A 21424-nucleotide genomic window follows, 5' to 3' on the forward strand; every position below is an offset into this window, starting at 1 on the left:
ACCCCAGGACCAGTACCACCTGTGCTACCGGGCTGCTCTGGAGTACCTGGGAAGTTTTGATCACTATGCAACATAACCACACCCAGAGAGAAAGCCTCAGATAAGTCTCCTTTGAGCGATATCCACTGGGCTCCATCAGCCCCTACAGCCTGATGAGAAGGTTATAGGGAGGACTGATGAAGAGCTGACCACAGTGCACACCAGGGGAGATGATAAGAAAGAGGAGAGGGCACAGCGCGATCTCCTGCTGGACTGGTTCCATGATCCTGCCACAGACCCAAAACCTTCAAAAATCAACCCTTGATAGACTCACTGTAATGCCCATCGCTGGTTCTTCACTGGATACTCCACACCTAATCTCTGCCTCCTCCTTAAAGAGATTTGTTGCTATTGAGCAAAAACCTTTCTTTTTTTATATACATGTTATAATTTATCGTCATCATTACTTGTTACGAGCATTTAGAAATTACTTTGTAATCATTCATAGGTCTTAATATTAATTTAGTTATGTTTTTATTAGGACAAAGGGCATGTAATTTCAATGTGTTCAAAGACAAATACTGGAGAGCATATACTTACAGCTGCTAATTTTTATTTTTATTTTGTACCTATACATTTGATATCATAATATTATCACTACTCACTCAGGCCTGCATAGGAGGAATTGTGGGTTCTGATTTTCTGCCATGACATCCAGCACAATGATGACAGAGATTTCACAGTCCGCAAGTGTGTAGAGGACAGTGGGGACCATAAACTTACAGCCGTTAACTTCCATCAAAAGAAATGTAAAAACAAAACAAAAAAAGTATGCACAAAAGGTTTTTCTATCCCTTCTTGAAAAGGACTCAGGTAGACTCAAGATCCTGCTCTGGAGAATATTTGCAGAGAGCAAAGAACAGCAAGATTTTTGGAAATCACAAGATCCATGCATGAAATGAAATCCATAATAAGAACCCAGTTTATAACAAGGTTACTGACCTGAGCTGAACTTAAAATAAATTAGTTTAGTTGTTAAATCTCAGTTGGCTTCATTCTTTTCTCTTTTTTTTCATGGAAACACTTGATTGATACAAAATGATTATGTTAATCTCTCTCCATACCTTCTTACTGTCCCACCATGTCTAGCATCAAGCTCTTCCTATGAAAACATTGATTATGATTATAATGGGTGATTTTTTTTTTCCGAACATTATTCAAACTGGAGTAAATAGTTCATTTGTTGGGAACTATTACCAGCATCAGATTGATACACAGTTGGTGCAGTGAGTATTAGGTGCAGCAGGACTGTGTTTATGACGGAGGAGGAGGTGGTGAACTGCTCAGCAGATGGACAACAATGGAGCTCAATGAAATACGATAGACCATTATCCATATCTGTATGTGTTTAACCCCCAAATGTTCTGTACCTGTTTTTGGATTCAAATTGGAAGTGGTTTTTTTGTCTGTTTATTGTTTCTAGATGAGAACAGGAGAAAACAAATAACCGAGGGACATTCAGTTAAAGGAAGTCATGTTAATTATGGCAATGCACCAAATAGTTATACTGTTGCCATATCAATAAATATGACATATATTTTCTACCTTTTCATACTGTACCTTTTATTTGTCTCTTCTACAGGTTAGCAGTGTTTACCAGCACTGCATACAATGGTGTCAACAGTAGCCAGCTGGGGACCTGTGTGGTGTGGTTTATACATGAGGCTGTGGTCTGTCTCTATTTATTTTACTCTAATTAAAGGAAAGATTGTAAGGCTTTTCAGTAATAGGGTGTATTTGTTACTGCATGTGCTCAGAGGGATGAAGCAGCAGACCTCTATGTGCCTGGTATCTTTTCTTGAACATTCTTTTCTCTCTCTCACACACACACACACACACACACACACACACACACACACACACACACACACACACACACACACACACACACACACACACACACACACACACACAGTGCAGGGACAGACAGACTCTGCAGACATTTTTTTGTGCAGAGATATCCTCTCAAAAACAGCCAAAACATTAAAAGGGTCTACAGTGTAATGCTGTGTCAATATTGTGTTACTGCGATGCCCCTCAAATGTTTTCAGAAACATACTTTCGTGCATGATTGTTTAGCTGTAAAATGAGATCGTATGTGACCCGGTCGCCACAGCAGAGCAGATTTGGTGTGTCGAATCCTTCATTTTTGCTCTGCTGTGGCGGCCAGGTCACATACAATCTCATTTTACAGCTAAACAATCATGCACTAAAGTACGTTTCTGAGAAAAAAAATCCAATGCCAAAATAATCATAATTCCAACTGTCAGTGAAGGCAGCACATACAGTATGCTTGCATCAGTATCAGAGCCAGCAACACAAAAAAGAAAGAGAGAGCGAGAGCTGCTTCACAATAATTTGGTGCAACATCAATACAGCTTTCTATTAAGGCTTAATTCATAGTAGATTAAATAGTAATTTATGGATTTCTTAATGGTTACTAAATAATTTAGCATTGCCTCAAACATTATGAACAATAAACTATTCCTAACAACATGTGGGTAACCAGATAGTAGATGAATAAACTGGCAGGTGTGTATCCAGCTCAGCATCTTGACTACAATGGTCCAATTAGGGATAATTTGGCAAAATATTTAAAATATAAATTATATGAACCCTATAATAATATTTTCTATTGCTGGTGTGAAGCAGAGTCGTCTCCTGAGAGGTGTCTGAATGTTCTCTCCCCCAAATGAACCAGCTGTGGATGTATGTGTGTGTGTGTGTGTGTGTGTGTGTGTGTGTGTGTGTGTGTGTGTGTGTGTGTGTGTGTGTGTGTGTGTGTGTGTGTGTGTGAGAGAGAGTAGTAACACTTGTTTATGTAAGCCTGAGTATCTGACAGATGAATACACTCCTCGACGTAATTCCAACATCAGCATTCCTGCTGGTATGCAGCCGTGTGGTTTAGGTATAAATATAAACCTAAAAAAAAGAAACATCACAGTGTTTGTTATCCTGCTGTGTCACTCAGCTCTGTGCTATATTTAACAGATCATCCAAACTCTCTCCGGTGTTTTTCATCTCTGCTGTGTACAAGCTCGGTGTGACAAACACATGGGGGCATGGGGCACACTGCAGAGCTTCAAACACACAACTCTAAGTATTATTATCTCAAAACACAGGCTGGAACTTTTAAAAGAGCAGTGCAGCCCAACAGATTGACACTTACTCAATTTATTTATAAAATCAAATGGTGTAGACCTGGCTCAGTGAATTTCCAAAATGCAGTGTGTAGGAAGAGATACAAAATAGTACAATAGTCAACCATCACTGACGTTTCTATACAGGAAGATCAAGATAACAACATTCTCTACATTTGAGCAAGTATCTTTGAGGAGGAAATACAAAAAAGAAAACTCCTTTAGATGACACCACCTGATAAAGGGAGAGGGAGAGTTACGGCTCCCAGAGGACTGTGCCCAAAGTAGAGTGGAGCAACCCAGTGACACATACAAGTATAGCAGACAACGCCACATCCCAGTCTCTCAGGACATCTCTCTACCGTGACAACTTGAAAGTTAAAAGGCACCACACAATACAAATCACAAGGAGGTTTTGCCACACATTTGTAATGCTGTAACCGACAAACTTTAAGGCGGATGTCATGTGCAAAAACATCTTGAATATGTGTCACGCGTACTGCTCAGTGTCCTCTCCAGTGAAGTGTGCTTTGATTCTTTCCTTTACTGCCGACTTTCTAAAAAAATATCTGAAATGTGAAAGGTTTAAAGAATGATTGCATTATCACTATGTTGCTTGGTATCACAGGCATATTCCAGGCTTCCAGGTGTGGCAAGTGAGAGGGGAAAGAGTGTAAGAGGAGGCCGCACAGTAGATTTAGTTCCTGTAGCTTTTACGTCCCTCTCCCTCCTTGAGGAAGGTCCATATGAGGGTGTTGACGATGTCGGGCTGGTCCTGCTGCAGCCAGTGACTGGCTCCAGAGATGATGTTGAGACGAAAATGGTTCCTGATGTAGAGGCGACACGCCTCGGCCATTTCCTGCTCCAGAAATGTGTCGCGCTCGCCCCACAGCAGCAGCACTGGAGACCGGACATGGTTCTGGCTGAGGGGGAGGGAGCTGTAGAGATAGAAAACAGGGTTCCTACAGCGTAAGCCAAGTTAAATTTAAGACTTTTAAAGACGTTTTTAAAGCCACTTGAAATGAAATTTAAGACCGACTTCACAACAAACGCACAAAAAAGTGACTACTACATGAACGATCGATTAGGGTTAGGGTCACTTGGTGGAGCACAGCCGCTGCAGCGACCCTGGGTTGGATTGTGTCTCTTTCCAGCTGTCCTTTCAAAATAAATGCATAAAAAGTCCGGGGGAAAAAAACACTGACTCAGGGAGCTGGTGGCAGTGAGACATTCAGTTGGAATGTTACCAATTATTTTGAGATTTGAGACTAATTACAATCATAAAATACCACTAACCAAGTGTTAACATTTTTAAGACATTTGAAAAATTGATTTAAAGCAGAAGTAAGTGATATATTTGTGTTAATATAAGTCTTAAATAGTTATATCTTCCGACAGCAATCACTTACATAGAGTGTTTGGACCGAAACACGGGTCTGTCAGTCCCTCTGCTCTGCTCTGAGCCGAAGAGAAAACATTTATCGTATCCTACAGTTTTTATCCAATGAGGAGAGAGAACGGCATGCAGGGCTGTGTGTGCAGCCAAGGAACGCCGTGAATGTGGCGACGTAGGGGCGAGGACTGTTATGGTGCGTTCAAGGAAACTCGTATTTTTCCGACCGTGAAGTCGTACCAGTTCGATCTGGTACGAGTTCACCGGTCGGAAGTTACGAGTGGCCGTTATAGTGACTTTCACCGGTAAAACAGGTCGGAAAAACACGAGTGAGTTGCCTGGAACGCTACAAAGTCGTAAGTTGTGACTTGAAGCTGTAATTTACGATTTCAAAAGCCTGCCTGGAACGCAGCATTAGCGAAAACGACCGGACCACTTACTTCTGCTTTAAGACATTTTAATGCCAATTAAGGCCTTGTTTTTAAATTAATGAATTCAATGCCTTTTAAGACTTTTTAAGGATCCAAACCCTGTGTACATCAAAACATTTGTTGAACACTTTTGTGTATTTTCCAACTTATTGCTTATCCTAATCAACCTGCACATACTCAGAATCAGCACAACTTGTACAGGTTTATGTCCCATATATCCAAATAGATACAGTAGATTAAATGGACTTGGATTCCCCCCCCCTATCTTTATTGATACAAGCTGTAGCCTACACCATAATAAAGATGTTTTTTTCCACCACAGAAACTGTATTCACCCGTTTGGGCTGTTCTTAAAGTGAAAAAATACTCAACTGTGTCATTCGTATAAAATGAGAGGAGATCACATCGAGCATGTGAATTTAACATTTCATGTTGGCTTCTGTCCTGCTCAAAGTGCACTGGGAAGGGCTCCAGCCTCGAGCACTGTGGACAGGGTAAGTGGATATATATAATATGGATGGATGGATGGATGGATGGATGGATGGATGATGCTATGTGTTTATCTGTTTCTGTGTCCCTATAGAGCTTAGGTGCAGTGTGCGCCTGTGGAGAGACTAATTGGACATGGGTCAGCGATGTTTCTTTTACGTAAGCATATAAAAGCTATTCTGAGGTAACTCATTGCTTGAGAAGAAGGGAGCAGATGGCAGGTTCACTCATGCATGTACGGTTCACATGTCAGATATGCATGCACTGTGATCTTCTTTGATTTGATTTGTGTTGATCACTCTTGGACGGCGAGTCAGTCTCAGATTTTAAGACTGAATGTCTCTGTAAATCTAGATATTTGACAGAGGGAGATGTTTCATTTTCTGCTGCTTCAAAGCTCTGACAGTAGATGGCGCTACTAAACTTGTATTACACATACACCATGACATCCATTACACATTATATACAACTGAAGTGGTTTTATCATCATCATGTTCTCCTGTGGCAACAGAATACGCTTTCCAATAGCTACTATGTTTTGTCTTACAGGCTACTTAATATAATACTATTGCATTACAATTTTTATGAATTGCTAAGACTAAATTCCATTATCTGAACCATATTCAGCAGTTGGCTGCAGATCTGTTACTGTTTGGCAAAACTCTAAACACAGTTTCACTCACTAAAACACATACTGTAGTGCACTGTGATGCACTCATGATGCATAATGGTAAACACTGGTTGTAGAAGCTAAACACAAGTACAGAAGTGGTGTACTTTTTACTGATGATGTGATGAGAGCAATGTAACAGGTTGTTAAGGGTTGAAGTTTGAAAGAAACGATGAAGGGAATAGTAATAGTAATATGGTTTAGACCAAACGGTTTCGGTAAAAGTAGTTTGGCGATTGAGTTTTGTGTTTTCAGTTTTGAGAAAAGCAGAGAAGGTTTAAAGAAATGTATTTTAGCCATTGGGAAAAACTGTAATATATAAAGTAAACAATTTACAGTGGGGAAAATAAGTATTTGACCCCCCCTGCTGATTTTTGCCTTTATTTCACTTGATCAAATGTCAAATAACCTTTATATGATGATATTTCTGGATTTTTTTGTAGGTATTCTGTCTCTCTCTTTTATGAACTTACCATAAAAAAAAATCAACTATCGCCCATTTCTTTGTGGGGGAGCAAACTTACAAAATCAGCAGGGGATCAAATATTTATTTTCCCCACTTACCTCTACACACATCTGTTAGAGCTTTTTTATGTTTTGAGTGAGCAAGCTCTTCCCCACCTGAAAACATTCCTATAATAGTTGAGGGCTCCAGTCAGAGCTCCAGGCTGCGAGAGTGCATACAAATAGGCCTCCAGGTCCTCCGCAGTCAGCCACCGGCCTTTCCTCCCAATCCCTGTGCTGCGGCTGGTGAACAAGGCCTTCAGAGCCTACAGTACAGCAGAGACAGCAGCAAACAGTCAGGTGAATTTGTGCGACTGCTACAGTCTGAACATTTAGTTCAGAGTCATTGTAATACAAGTCAGAAAGGGTTTTGTAGTGGTGAATTCAGCCTTCATGACCTTCAGTCACAGCTCAGGCAGCATAACTTACTGCTGTCTCGACAACAATAAATGCTGCGCTTCTGCTTCTGAAAAACACCCAGATGAACATTATGTAATCTTAAACTTAATTAGCCCAGCAAAAGTCTAATATAAGACACTGGTGAACTCCTACAGCATTAGCTGAAACTTCAAATTGCCTGGAAATGCTTGATTATTACAAGACGTTAATTAGATTTAAGGGAATTTAAGAAACTTTCTGGAAATATTGTTAATTTCTGTCAGAGTTAGAAGAGATGATACCCCTCTCGTTTGAAGGATGAATAGGAAGCTGAAGCTAGGAGGCAGTTAGCGTAGCTTAGCATAAACAGTTGAAATTGACCAAAATCCATCCTGCACATGTAATATAATTACATATTGTTCATTTGATTTACACAAAAAACTAAGTGTAAAAATTGGAGGTTGTGGATTTGCTAATTTTTTAATGTCTTTGGACCAAGCTAATATGGTTTATGCTAAGCTGACTGTCTCTTGTCTTTGTTTACTACTCATCTAATGCTTAATTTTGCTTTCATAAACTGAAAGATAAGAGATTTTCTTTGTGGCTTTAAATACCTATCAAAACCACTCAACATAAGCATGGTAGTTTTAGAAGTAAATTGTGCATTAGTGGAGCTGTATGTGATTGATATGATTGATATTAGTTTTAAACCTAATCACAGAGAGGCTACAGGTACTTCAAGGGCATATGATTTTTAAATAATCTATAATTTCTCATTTCTCTCAGGATTATGTTCATCTTGTTTACAACAAATAACCTCTATCAACGTGCTAAAAATAGACTGACACTAGAGTAACATGCATCATACACCAATATGCACATAGACACGCATGCTGGGACGCAAACACACACACACACACACAACCTTGACCTTGAAACAGCTTAAGCCCACACATAACAGCCCACCTTGAAATCATTGATGGAGAGCATGAGCTCCGGGAAGCGGGGCAGCTGGAAGAAAAAGAAATGACTGGATTTCAGCAGCTGGCTGGGGTGACGCAGAGCGTAATCTGGGGGAGAGAAGAGAAGAGAGGAGAGGAGAGGAGAGGAGAGGAGAGGAGAGGAGAGGAGAGGAGAGGAGAGGAGAGGAGAGGAGAGGAGAGGAGAGGAGAGGAGAGGAGAGAGAAGTTCAGTTGTTGGACAGTAATTAAAGGCCACGTCTGCACACGCTGCAGGGTTGTGGAAGTGATAACTCTCAGTGAGTCTGCCTCTGTCTGCACCAGTTCAACCAGCTGTTCCAGCCTCACATTAGCCTCCTGTAATTAGCTTCTCATCATCTTCCCCTAAAGGCAGAAGCGGATTTGCCAGATGGATGCAAACATGGAAATTGAGGTAATAATATTTTCTAATTAATGATAATAATTGTGGTGATAATCCAGGAGCCAAACCAGAGACTCTCTAATTAGTATGAAGAAAATTGGTTTTCTTTCACAATATAAAGACTGATGTCTGAGGATTAGCACATGTGCATGCAGTGAAATAAAATAATACCTGTGAACACAGAGGGATGGGGACAGTTCAAGACGATGAGCTTCGTCACCATCTCTGGGTAATGAATGGCAAAGAGCCACGCGATGGTCCCACCCCAGTCATGGCCGACGAGGCAGCATCTGTTGTATCCTTGGAAGAAAATCAAATGCCCATTAGACAGTTTTAGTAACAGAAGAGGCCACAATGACGACCATAATAGGAGCTGGATGCTCCTTCTGATCCTTTGTTTATGAATAAGCATGTCATTGCTTTAAATCAATACTGTTCTCACTTCAGTATTGCTGGCCTCCTCCCTTAGAAGACACAATACACCCATCAAACGGATGTATTACATGACACGGAGCCAAATGCAGATCAAGGTCAGGACATCCGTCTGTGGGGTTCTGATCACATTACTGCCCCAGTCCTTACAAACTAATCCCCTTACCTATACCAGCTCCATTTGCACCTACTGGTTTGAATCATCCCAGCTAGCCTCATCCTAACATACCACATTAGCTTCAATGGGGATTGACAAATAGCTAAGTGTACCTGGAAAATGAAGCCAAACCTCTGACTGGTCAAAACCAAACCTCTGATTGGTTAAAAGCCAAACCTCTGATCGGTGTAGGTTCATTAGCTGAGTGTGAATCTGGGCTGAGATATAAACCATGTGGGCTCTATCGGTTTCTGTAAAAAGGACTCTGCAGGCCAATCACAGACTGGAGCACAGCAGTTATCATATGATCAGCCCCCGATTTCCACTGAAATGCCCATCAAGCTACAGCAGTATGCATTATTGAGCTCCTGAAAGCCTGTTAAGAAATAATTAACGGTGCAAGAAGCTACAAAACGTCAACTACAGACCTTTCAAAAACACTTTGTAAGAGAATGTTAATGTTTTATAAAGGAAACGTTAAAAGGCTTATTGACAGTATTTACAGAGCATTATGGAGCCTGTGTGCTAGGCTTTCACTGGCTTTAAATATGCAACATACACCTGTTGTAGCAATGTGTAAAGCTGCACTATTCAATATTATTAATAACAACAATTAGCCAAATTAAAAGGTGTTGGTTTCTAATATAATACATGGTTGCTGCAACATCCAACATCATTTTTTTCGTGCAATCTGAACAAAGGAATCCCCATCGTCAATCAAAGGCTCAAATACAATACAAAACCACAATAACAAAATTACTGATAAGATATCAATTTGGCACTTCAAAGGACCAATACAATATATCAATATATTCGTACACCCCAAATATTAGTGTTGAACGCACATAGACTTAACAACAAAATACTATTTAAATCAACTCTACATTTAGTGTGTTATAGTTGGTTTTGTGTAGTCAAAACCATACAGCTCTAAAAAGCTCCGATACACAGTCTGTGCTGGTGAACGCACTGGGGGTGTAGGTATATTTCAATTAGGAGAGCAACATGGTGCTAAAATTGTCGCTAATATTGGCCTTTGATTTGTTAGATGAGCTCTAAATTAAGACTCTGCTGGCTGACAACAGGTTTATGAGGTGTTAACACTGTATGCGTTTATAGCTTGTTCTAAGAAGTTTGATTGCTGCTTTAAAACAGTCAATGCTGTTTGTATGTCCAACGATCAGTGTGTTACAATGCATTGAATGACCATTTATGAACTACCCATAAATTACAGTGCTTATAACTGAGTAAGATCCCACAGAAAAATGTTGCAGTTAAACCGGTGATTCCAGTTTGTTATGATCTAGGTCTCTTTCTTTTAGAGCTGAGGGAAACATGACTGGACTATGCTGTGAACGATGTTTAGTCAGGTTATCTATGTCACATTCTCTAGAGGTAGAACTGAATGTAAACAAACCATAAACCATATTTTCTGGTTGCACAGAACTTTGTTTTTCATACGACTCAGGTTTCTTGTCCCGTCTGACTTCATTTCATATCTCTGTGTTCCCACATGTTATTACTTCCAGCTGGAAAGATGGCCACCGCTATGAAACTGAGACACTAATATCATTTTCCTTTAATATTAAAGCAGAAGTAAGCGATATTTTTGTGTTAATATAAGTCTTAAATAGTTATATCTTCCGACAGCAATCACTTACATAGAGTGTTTGGACCGAAACACGGGTCTCTCAGTCCCTCTGCTCTGCTCTGAGCTGAGGAGAAAACTTTTCTTGTATCCTACAATTTTTATCCAATGAGGAGAGAGAACGGCATGAAGGGCTGTGTGTGAGCAGCCAAGGGATGCGCCTGAATGTGGTGACGTAGGGACGAGGACCAGTAGATCCATGACGAGGGCGGGGACTGCTAACTCCATCGGCTGACAAGAATGGTGCGTTCAAGGCAACCCGTAACTCATGTTTTTCCGACCTGTGAAGTCGTACCAGTTCGATCTGGTGCGAGTTCGCGGGTCGGAAGTTACGAGTGGCCGTTATAGTGCACTTTTACAGGCAACAGGTCGGAGAAATGCGAGTTGCGGGTTGCCTGTAACGCTACAAAGCCGTAAGTTGTGACTTGAAGCTGTAGCTTACGGTTTCAAAAGCCTGCCTGGAACGCAGCATTAGCCAAAACGACCGGATCGCTTACTTCTGCTTTAAGCATGTGAGGACCAGGTTTCAACTTTTTAACTTATTCTTGTGGTTTCTTTGTGAACATGAAGTGACAGGCGTGAAAGAGAAGAAACAGGGGACAGTTACAAGACTCTTGACTCCCACACATGTCAAAGCAGAGACAGGTTTTCTTACAGTGTGGAGCTACTGGTGGAATGACAAGAGAAACTGTGATGCGGTGGCCAGCGAAGAGCACAAACTGTCATCCCGGCCAGATAATTATCAGTAGATGCTGGTGTGTGCAGACGGCCTGGGGCTAGCTTCCCTGCCAGTGTTAGCATGCACTCAGCAAGCTGTGGGCTCTGTATCTGCACAATGTCCCATCATCACAGTGAGTCACAGGACGTTTGTCATGCCGTGCTGCGGCCTTCGGGGCTGTCCACAGCTTAAGACTGATAAACAAGTTATTTTTGACTCAGCGTCCACTGCTCGCAGTGATTTCGAAATTTCACAGACGCACACTGTCTTCTCTCACCTAAGTACTCCACGATGTCTTTGACGTCAGTAACCAGGTACTCGAATCGGTAGCTTTCGGTTGAGAGCGGCAGGTCAGATTCCCCGTACCCTCGCATGTCGATGGCCACCACGCGGAATTCACTCTTAAACTCTCGCAGCTGGTATCGCCAGGAGAACCTGAAACACAAAGCACACATCATTTACAACACCTAATTAGGGCCACGGGCAATCGCACCGGGCACTGATCCCTACAGCTATGAAATAGCTGCAGGGACCAGTGCCCGGGCGAAGCCCGGGCACTACTGTTATTGTGTGGATTTTTTCTTATTAGTGTGACTGCTGAGCAGTCACACTATTGTTCTTCTGTTTGGCCATTTTCTTCCGCCTTTTTACGGTCTTCTTCTAGTCCTTCATACTTTGTGCTATTTCAACAATTCATATATCAAAACGTGCAGCTTTTTCTGGACTTTATTGGCATTACTTTTCTCTTTTTAACTCTTTATACTTTTTAAAATATTTAACTTTTTAGATGTTGACAGTGTGCAGATCATTAACAGACAACAGTCTTCTTGACAACTCCACTGTAGTGTAGGGGTTAGGGTGGCCGCTTCCCAACCCTAAGGTCACTGGTTCGAATCCAAGGGAAGAACTCTTGTTATGTTATGTTGAATTCTGCTCTCCTCCCCCGCCTTCAATTGGTCACAGGTGTTTGTTATCTCCTTGATTACTCATACCAGTTTGCAGCACATCATCACATTACAATGAAAGACAACAGTCTTGAAAGCAGTGTGCTCTCTGTAGCCGAGTGGCAGAGTAAAGGTTTAGTGATCATATGGTCATGGGTTCGATTCCTGCCTTAGTCATTTCACATCATTGCTTGACTTTTGATTCCAATTATTCAGCTGTCATTGGACAGTCTTTGATTCCTCATAGTATAAAGCTCATTGTATCAAAGGTTTTCTTTACCCCTCACATACTGTCTCTGTCTGTAGCCTAGTGGTTAGCTTGCTGGTCTGGAGACCTGAAGGTTGCTGGTTCAAATTTTGCCTCAACAACAATTATAGTGAATTATTTTCCCAGTCGTCATCTGTTGACTTCTGATAACTTGCTTCATGTTGAAACTGCTGCTCTCAGCCTGAAATTCACAGAAATTTTCATTCTAAGTCATTCAAGCTTGACTCTCAAGCTTTCTTGATGTTGACAGTGTGCAGATCATTAACAGACAATGTCTCTGCAACTGTGTGTGCACTGTGGCCTAGAGGCAGAGTGGAAGTCTAATGACAATGAGGTTGTGGGTTCGATTCCGACCTTGGTCAAACATTTGTATGGTGATCACTGCTTGCACTATTTGCTAATTCTGCAACAGCGTTCAGTTGCTATCAGCAGTCACACCATTTCCATTCTTGGAAATGCTTTTTCTAGTTATTTTTCCACTTCCGGCCAACTTTCGGTTCGCTACTAGTCCTGCAACTCGAAGAGTTGCAGGCCAAATTATATATCAAAACGTGCGGCTTGATTGGGATCGGTGTGCTATTACTTTTCTCAACAGTATACGAATTTTTCGCGACGTAAGTCGCGAAAAACCGTGCAAAATTTTTGCATTGAAATGAATGGGACGGGCGGGAAAAAAAGAGCGAAAAAGACCAATCATTGGAGTTTAACAAACGTCTACTGCTCAGGCATACTTTCACCTAGAGACTCCATTTAAACTTTAAACAGTAGACACAAGTCTTGTGTATTGGCGTATTACTCCACGTTTTGATAGGTCATATAGTTTTTGATCAATCCCTGTTCAATGACCATGATCATTTTTGGAGAAATTATGAGATTATAATGGGTGTGTATTGGACGGAATGTTCGTGTCAGAGTGCGTGACATTATCGGTTAGAGTGGGAGAGATGCCAGAAAAACTCCAGATTTTTTCTCTTTCCAAACTCGGCCCGGCCACAATTTACACTCTACACACATAATTTTTTCAGAATTTGTAAGACAAACTTGTCCTGTCACTCATCATCTGCTCAAAATATCAGAGAGACTTACAGAATTTAAACTCTGAGCCTCTAAGTGCGGCCACGTCTGTCTCTGCTCCTCATTGAGTCCAATACAAATATTTTCTGAGAGAAGCAGAACGGCCTGATGTTTTAAAACTGCCAGCGTCGCCAAAATATTTACTGTAGAAACACCAAATCGTACCAAAAGTTTCAGTAAGTCCTTAGAGCAACGTTGATCTGTGTTTTGTTCTGATAGGAGTTACCGTTTTGTCATGCTAAGCCTAATTGTGAGACCGGTGCAGAGGCAGAAAATGGCTCTTTTTCTCCACGTTTCTGTCTGTCTCAGCCTGCGGGAGCCCCTATCGCCATGGTAACCACCTGGAGTTGCCGTGGTAACCTCTTTGATCCTCAGGCCAGAGCTCGTTAACTTCATAAACAATCCACCTGGCGCTCGTTTAAATGTTTATAAACACAGACACAGCTAAATCAGACTGACACAGGATGCAGCTACTAACTAACTATGTGTCAAGTCAGTCACACACACACACACACAGACTCTAGAACCAGCTTCATGTGATTACAGACACACACACACACACACACACACACACACACACACACACACACACACACACACACACACAGTTAACCTAATGTGATTACAGCTCCTCCATATCAGTGCTTATAGAAAGATGATCATGTGTCTGTCTGATCAGCTCTGTCTTGACCTTAAGATCGTGGGTTTGATTCCCATGTCGACAGAGATGGCAAAACCCGCAGTAGCTCCCGTGGCCCATTCAAAATTTCCCGAGAGGAAATTTTCTAGTTCTCCTTTAAAATAACATTTTCCAATGATTTATTAGTGCACCATTGTAATATCCTGACTATTTAGCTCTACAACAGGGTCAAGCACCCAAACATATTGGATCCTACATTCCCCCATAATGCTACCAGAGCCTTGGGTCATGTCTGTGTGCTTCTCAACATGTTCTTTACACCACACACAGCATCCCTGCGCTTCCATACACTCAAACACTCACACCCCATCAACGTTCTAGTTCTCTTTTGATTTAATAGATTAAACTGAATCTCCCTTTCTCTCTGCGGCCTACGATCCAGTTGTAACATATTCAATGAGGTCTCTTTTAAGCTCCTCGCTTGATAGGCATGTTCTCTCCAATAAAAATCCTGACTTACAAGTCCAAACCTAGATAAAACTGACAAGATCATCATCCACACACTGTTGACAGGCTGAGTAGTATTGCCCATTACAATTTTATCTTAACTTGATGTGTACAATCAATGCAGCGCTCCTTGTGTCCCTTGAAACTCTTACGCTGAACAAAATCTGACTCAGTAATAAATTAACTTTACACACTTTTTTTTTTTTTTTTAAAGCTGACACTCAGCTTTTTTTCTTTCTTTTTTTTCGCTGCAGCATAACTGAAGCTGCTCTAAATTCTAATCCGACCACCGATCATGTGGACTGGGATGACTTCCTAATTGAAGATCTTGTCTGCTGTGGAGGCTCCTCATTAGGCCTGAAATTCTCCTCCTCCTCCGCCTCCCTCTTCTTCCCCTGCCGATCAGCGAGGGGAGGCAGGACGCAGAGCCCTGGCTGTGATTCTGATGAGTCAGGATAAGATCCCAGCAATGAGCCCTCAGATCTTAGAATATAGATGAGGTTTAAAGCAAAGTAAGCTCCTCAGACCCCTCCACTGTGCCTGTGACGTACACATACACTCCATTCACTCTCATTTCTAAGAAGGAATTAGCACATTTCAAGAGTGTTAATAGTTCTTTGCAGTCATCTCTCTCTCTGCACAGTTCATCATTTCTGTGAAGAATACAGCAAGTCAAGCAGAAAGAGTTGCCCTCCACCATTAATTAATCCCTGTCCTTTCTGCAGCTTGGATGGTATGTTGGAGATATGGACGGGCTTACAGCTCTTGACAACCTCTTTGGCCCAGATCCAGGAGCGACGCTCAACACAATTTTTCATCTCATATCAGGAGGAAGAGATTTTGAATGCTCTGGACTTTTCCCCCCGATGGCAAATCATATCCGTGAGCGAGGACTCCTGGCTGATGTGGATGTGTTTTTCCAGTTCAGGAGCCAGACAGAAACATTAGAGCCAAGGAATCCTCATTGTCAGAGAGGGGGCCAGTGTAACAAACACCCAGCAGCTATATGCTTTCTTAATGGCTTGTTTGCTGCTGCTGCTGCTGGAAGCAGTGAAGGTACATTTGTTAGTGGAACCTGCCCACACCACCCCCACCCCAATTTCTCTTTGACCTACCAGAACTCAGGGAAGCCGTGTAGAAACAGCATGAGTGGCTTCCCTCTCTCTCCAGCAGCAACATAGTGAAACCTAAGGCCAGACTCCTGGATGGAAAGAAGACACAGCCATCAACATGTGAACAGTCTCATCCAAAGACACTTATTAGTGAACACAACAGAACAAGTCAGCATTTTGAAATGACTCTCACTAAATGCAGCTGCTTGGAAAGTAACATGATAAGATGATGATATTGCTTATTTCTATTGAATCAACAGTAATAAGAATCAGTATCAGACCTCTGTTATGAATCTGTGACATGATCTTAGAGAGCCAGATAATTTAAACTAGCAGAAATATTCAAACAATACATTTCATAAAGCTTACAAATGATTTTCTATATGACAAAATCACACTTTCAGGTCCGGTCGTGCACAGAGCTCATACACGATTCTGCACAGTGAAGCTCGAGCATCAAAGGAAAGTTACAACATGCACAAGTAGACATTTCTGCAGAGGCTTTAAGATTCTGTTTTTGAACAATCTGACTGATATCATCTATACTGTGACACAATGACTGTGTCTGTTTTGTTTGGTCCAGCAGTTTCACAGCTAAACATGCAAACAAATTGCAGGTGATGCTAAATATCCTCAGCGGTAATGACTACACACTACATTGATAGTAATCAATTTGGAAGTGTGGGGCAGCTGCCTCCACAGCTCAGGCTAAAACAGCAATGGCTGCACTGTATCATCAGTGGATATGCGTTTGTTAAATGCCTCATAGTCAACACACTGTGTTTTCATAGCCTACTAGTGCTCCACTGTGAAACAGACTCCCAGTAAATACAGAGCTGACAAAAAACAAGAAGGACATCTTGGAGGTCAGGTCAGCGCTGATTTATTGAGTAAGGTAGCAGGTTATTCATGGAATTGCACTTGAGCTATTAATGTCTTTTCCTTGCATTGATGTGGACACTTTCTTTTTTTGATTTAGGTTGCACTGATGTAGTTTTATTTCAAAGGAGGTTAAATCGAAAGCAACTGGACTTAGTTATTTGTCTAGGAAGACGTTTCACCTCTCATCCAAGAGGCTTCATCAGTTCATGTACGCAGCTGACCAGGCTGGGACTGGTCCAACTATCTGGTGTGGAGACTCACTATTTAACCTCTTGTGTGGGCGTTTCACAAGGGTGATGATGTCACTGGTTCCCTTTTGTGCTCCAAGTGCCAACGACAGTAGTTGGAGTAACAGTCGTTGGTGGGAAGTTGGTTTCGACTTCGTTAGTGCCCTATTGTGTTCTAACGACAGTCGTTGGAGTCACTTGCCACTTGTGAACAGTAGTTGTTCTTTGAGGCTAGATTGTTGAGTCTCCTGGGAAGGGATGAAAGGGCAGCATTGTAAATTGGGGATAGGTGGTGTCTCAGACCTCCTCCCCTGTTGAGGGTTGGTTTTTCTACTTTTACAAAAATGGCTTCTTTAACTCCCTAAGCTCCTAATGCTGCCCTTTCATCCCTTCCCAGGAGACTCAACAATCTAGCCTCAAAGAACAACTACTGTTCACAAGTGGCAAGTGACTCCAACGACTGTCGTTAGAACACAATAGGGCACTAACGAAGTCGAAACCAACTTCCCACCAACGACTGTTACTCCAACTACTGTCGTTGGCACTTGGAGCACAAAAGGGAACCAGTGACATCATCACCCTTGTGAAACGCCCACACAAGAGGTTAAATAGTGAGTCTCCACACCAGATAGTTGGACCAGTCCCAGCCTGGTCAGCTGCGTACATGAACTGATGAAGCCTCTTGGATGAGAGGTGAAACGTCTTCCTAGACAAATAACTAAGTCCAGTTGCTTTCGATTTAACCTCCTTTGAAATACTATGACCTGGACAAATGAGAATATGCACCGGCTTGATGTAGTTTTAGTTTTAAGATCCAGTTTGTCAATTCAAGCTTCATGTTTTCTAACTTAATATAATAGCCTTTACAGTAAACCATTGTAATATCTTTCAGACTTTGTTTAGCCTACATGCTCTGTCTCACAACAAACATGACATAGGCTCATTATCTTAGTTTCATGATGACATCATGTAGGCTATGATTCCAGCATGCTGACCAAATTAGGCTAAATTTGACCTACAGTACTGCTCTTTTAAATACTCATGTACAGATAAAAAAAAAAAAAAAAAACTGAAAACAGAGGAAAGTGTTAAAATGGTGAAAATAACAAAAGACAGTTTTATGTAGGTTACAAGTACCATGAGTATTTTCTTCTACTTTTCACGTCTAATTCATGTTTCAGAGACTGCACCTTTTATGCCACTAAATTCTTGCAGATACAGATTTTACATACAAGGATGGTCTGTTTGTTAAGCATGATACAGAGTAAACTGCACAGCCTGGTATGATCATGTCCACAGCATGTTAATGCATCATAATCCAACACTCAGGGCCATTCTGCTGCACGAATATTTCTCTGGATACTTAAAGTGCATTTTTCTGCTACTTCTGTGCCTTTGTTTGAGATATACATGCAGTAGCCTAGACTGCAGCAGTGCATCACTGTACTGTCGCTACTTTTACTCCAGCAGTACAGTAAGTGAAGTGGATCATTTCCCGCAGAATTGGTTGAGGCAGGCTTTTGTGACAGACGTGCTTTGGCGTTTAATGACCCAATGTTGCAGACAGGTTGTTGGTCGGAGGCAGGCGGGCAGACCGCCTGCTGACAGCCCGCCTGTGGAGCCGTGAGGCGGAGGAAGGAGCTGTTCCTCCAGCACCAGAATAAAACATAACAACAGATCAGGCCTGTTTGGTTTGGCAGCTCACGACGCGACACTGCAGAAAAGGTGTTGGATCAATTTACATCTGAACATCTTAGCATGTAATACGGGCTCTTTTTCTCTCTCATTCTCTCTTTCACATACACACACACATACACGTACACAATGAATGGGCTTTTCCACCTTTCACGTCCGAGTGCGTGTCTGCGTGTGCGCGTCTCTTACCTTGATCCGAACATAACAGTGGGTTCCCAAGGACGTGTCATTCAGACAAGCCGGGGGAGTTTCACGAACCCCCCATTGGAAGGTTGTTGTCGGCCTCAGGATGATGCTCCACCAAAGTTTGAGCAGGGCTACGGCGGTGCAGAGAGCACAATACCCGTATATCAATGACCAATACCCCCAAACTCTGATTTTCTGCGCAAGTCTGATCAGAAATAACAGCAAGTTGTGGAGCACTCTCGCCATCTTTACATTGCCGCAGGAAATCAATCCGGATCAACGTTACCTATTGATTGCTCTGTGTTACCTGCTCGGCTCTGGTTAAACACTGCTCTGACAAAGCCGCGGTGTCGCTACCAGCGCATACGCACGACTGTCTGAAGGGAGGATCCCGAGCAGCGGCTGAATGGGACGGTGGCAAGAGCATCACGTCAGATCTCACGCCTGCGTGTGACAGCGGCGGCGGTTCGCAGGAGACGGTGTTGTTGCCTATACAAGGCAGCCGGGCAGGTCCGAAAACCCCAGAATAAGCCGCTGGATGCGCAGCTTTAAGGGTTTGAGGAGGCGCTGTTACAATCTCTGCAAAGCACCGCGGCTGTCATGGTAACAACACTGTGTTAAAAAAAAAGAAAGAAAAAAAAAGCATGCGCACATGGTCACTGTTGTTACACTGCACATGATTTATTTCATTGTCTCTCTCCAGGCAGGTCTGATCAGAGGAGGGTATGATTGGTGCTTCAATCACTGGGCAGCGCATTGTCACAGGGGCGGGCAGAGTATTTTCTGGTGGGGGGCACAGGGGGTAACAACAGTGAATCTGGGGGGTGGGTTCAGCTCTGTACAAACATCTCAGTGTTTTGTGTAACAGTCAGTCAATGTATGCAGAATAACCAGAACAAGCATGACTCAAATGGTGAAATTGAGAACAATAACAATCTTACACAATTTTCTTTATTTCCTACACGGAACACTGGGGTGTTTGCTGTACAGAGTTGAGCCTTAGTCAGACGTTTGTGCTTATATAGCTCTTTAAGTGAACATAGCAGTGGTAAAGAGCTTTACATTGCCACAAGTCAATGACCATTGGGGGGCACACAGGGAGGCCAATCAGATTGCAGGGGGGGCAGGTGCCCCCCTGTGCCACCATGGAAGACCCGCCCCTGCGCATTGATATGTTCCATCTGCTGTAATGCGGTCAGAGGTGTAGCTACCTATTGGTGGAGCAGGTGAGGTCAATGTGTAGAAAACACGAGCGGAGCCGAGATGGCCCACATGAGGAGACAAGACACCTCAGATTAGTCTAATCCCTCATGTGACTGGACATGTAACAGAGGAAGACCTTTGCACTACTCAGAGCTGAGGTATGGAGCACAGGCAATGAGAGGATTGACCTGTGAGAGGTTACCAAACAATATTAGGCTATATGGTGAGTGAAAAGGAATGACACACACCTGTAGCCTACTTTAATATCTGATCAGTTGGGAACTGAACTATCTTTTGTGATTTTTGGACTGAGCCAATTCCATCATACCACAAGGTGAGGTCAGGGTACACCTGGACAGGTATCCTGTCCATCACAGGGCTGACATACAGCAACAAACAATGCACACAACCTAAACCTATTGTGTATTGTGGGAGAACAGGCATTCACCATAGGCCACAAGCCCAGGAATCAAGCCCAGTACTGTCTTACTGGGGACAACAGTGCTAACCACTGTAGCTACTACCATATCACCTTGTTTATTCAATCATTATTGGGTGGATCTTTTAAGCCATTTAACCTTGGCTTGCTACATTTTTCAGTGAAAAAGCAAAGAAACTGTTACTTACCACTATGACCTGCACAGAGACCAAGCTCTCAAATGGCTGAGACATAGTAGTAGTAGCTACATGTTAGCTAGAAGGCACTTCACTGCACATCACCTGCTGTCCAGTCCTGCACTGCTTATCTGCTTTAGCTCTGGTGAAGAAAGCACATAGTTGGATATTTTTAAACACCTCAAATTCAAGTGAAAAAGCTGAGACCAAAATACTTATGTCTGGGGCCTGAGCTGCATGGAGTCAGTAGAAGGAGTGTGCATGAGAAGACGGATACAGTAGTTTGTTCTTGACAACAAGTTTATCTCTGTAGTGTGTAAAACTGAAAAATTCTAGCTGATGAACTTCTGGAGTCAGGGGGTGGGGAGGATCTGCACCACACTGCAATCATAACTGGATGAAGTGATGTTTATTGCTTAGTGAAAATAGCTTTATTATCTTGAGTAAAAAAAAAAATCTTATTTATACTAGCATATATAAACTGTAACATACAGAATGGTAACATACAGAATATGTTGATAATGTCAAAAAACAACTTTGGCATGACAAGAACTGTATGAACAACAAAGTGCAGTGCATATCCAGTAGATATAGGCTATGGCATTTTCAATGGTCAAGCAAATAAGGCACTGAGATTGAACACACTGATGATCTACTGGCTTCAATCTCTCAACAGATCTCAAAACAGACAT

At 42.2% G+C, this 21424-nt stretch overlaps 2 protein-coding genes across 2 annotated transcripts in view; one reads left to right on the forward strand and one right to left on the reverse strand.

The window, feature by feature from the left end:
• The window catches only part of ptprfa (protein tyrosine phosphatase receptor type Fa), a 139106-nt gene extending 137530 nt beyond the window's left edge, over positions 1–1576 (forward strand). The window contains exon 33 of the mRNA XM_083970707.1: positions 8–1576. Coding sequence (XP_083826833.1) covers positions 8–76 — 69 coding nt within the window. The 3' untranslated portion in view covers positions 77–1576. The remainder of the gene's footprint in view (positions 1–7) is intronic.
• Positions 1577–3876: 2300 nt separating this feature from the next.
• ephx4 (epoxide hydrolase 4) lies at positions 3877–19160 on the reverse strand (the record flags this gene model as incomplete). The annotated part of the gene is made up of 7 exons (XM_083970702.1): positions 3877–4117; positions 6784–6932; positions 8011–8114; positions 8596–8724; positions 11657–11814; positions 15928–16013; positions 18918–19160. The coding sequence occupies 7 exons, from the start codon at positions 19158–19160 to the stop codon at positions 3877–3879; spliced, it is 1110 nt and encodes a 369-aa protein (XP_083826828.1).
• Between the last annotated feature and the right edge of the window lie 2264 nt (positions 19161–21424).

The sequence above is a fragment of the Trachurus trachurus genome (genome assembly GCF_905171665.1).
Source record: "Trachurus trachurus genome assembly, chromosome: 4".
Lineage (NCBI taxonomy): Eukaryota > Metazoa > Chordata > Actinopteri > Carangiformes > Carangidae > Trachurus > Trachurus trachurus.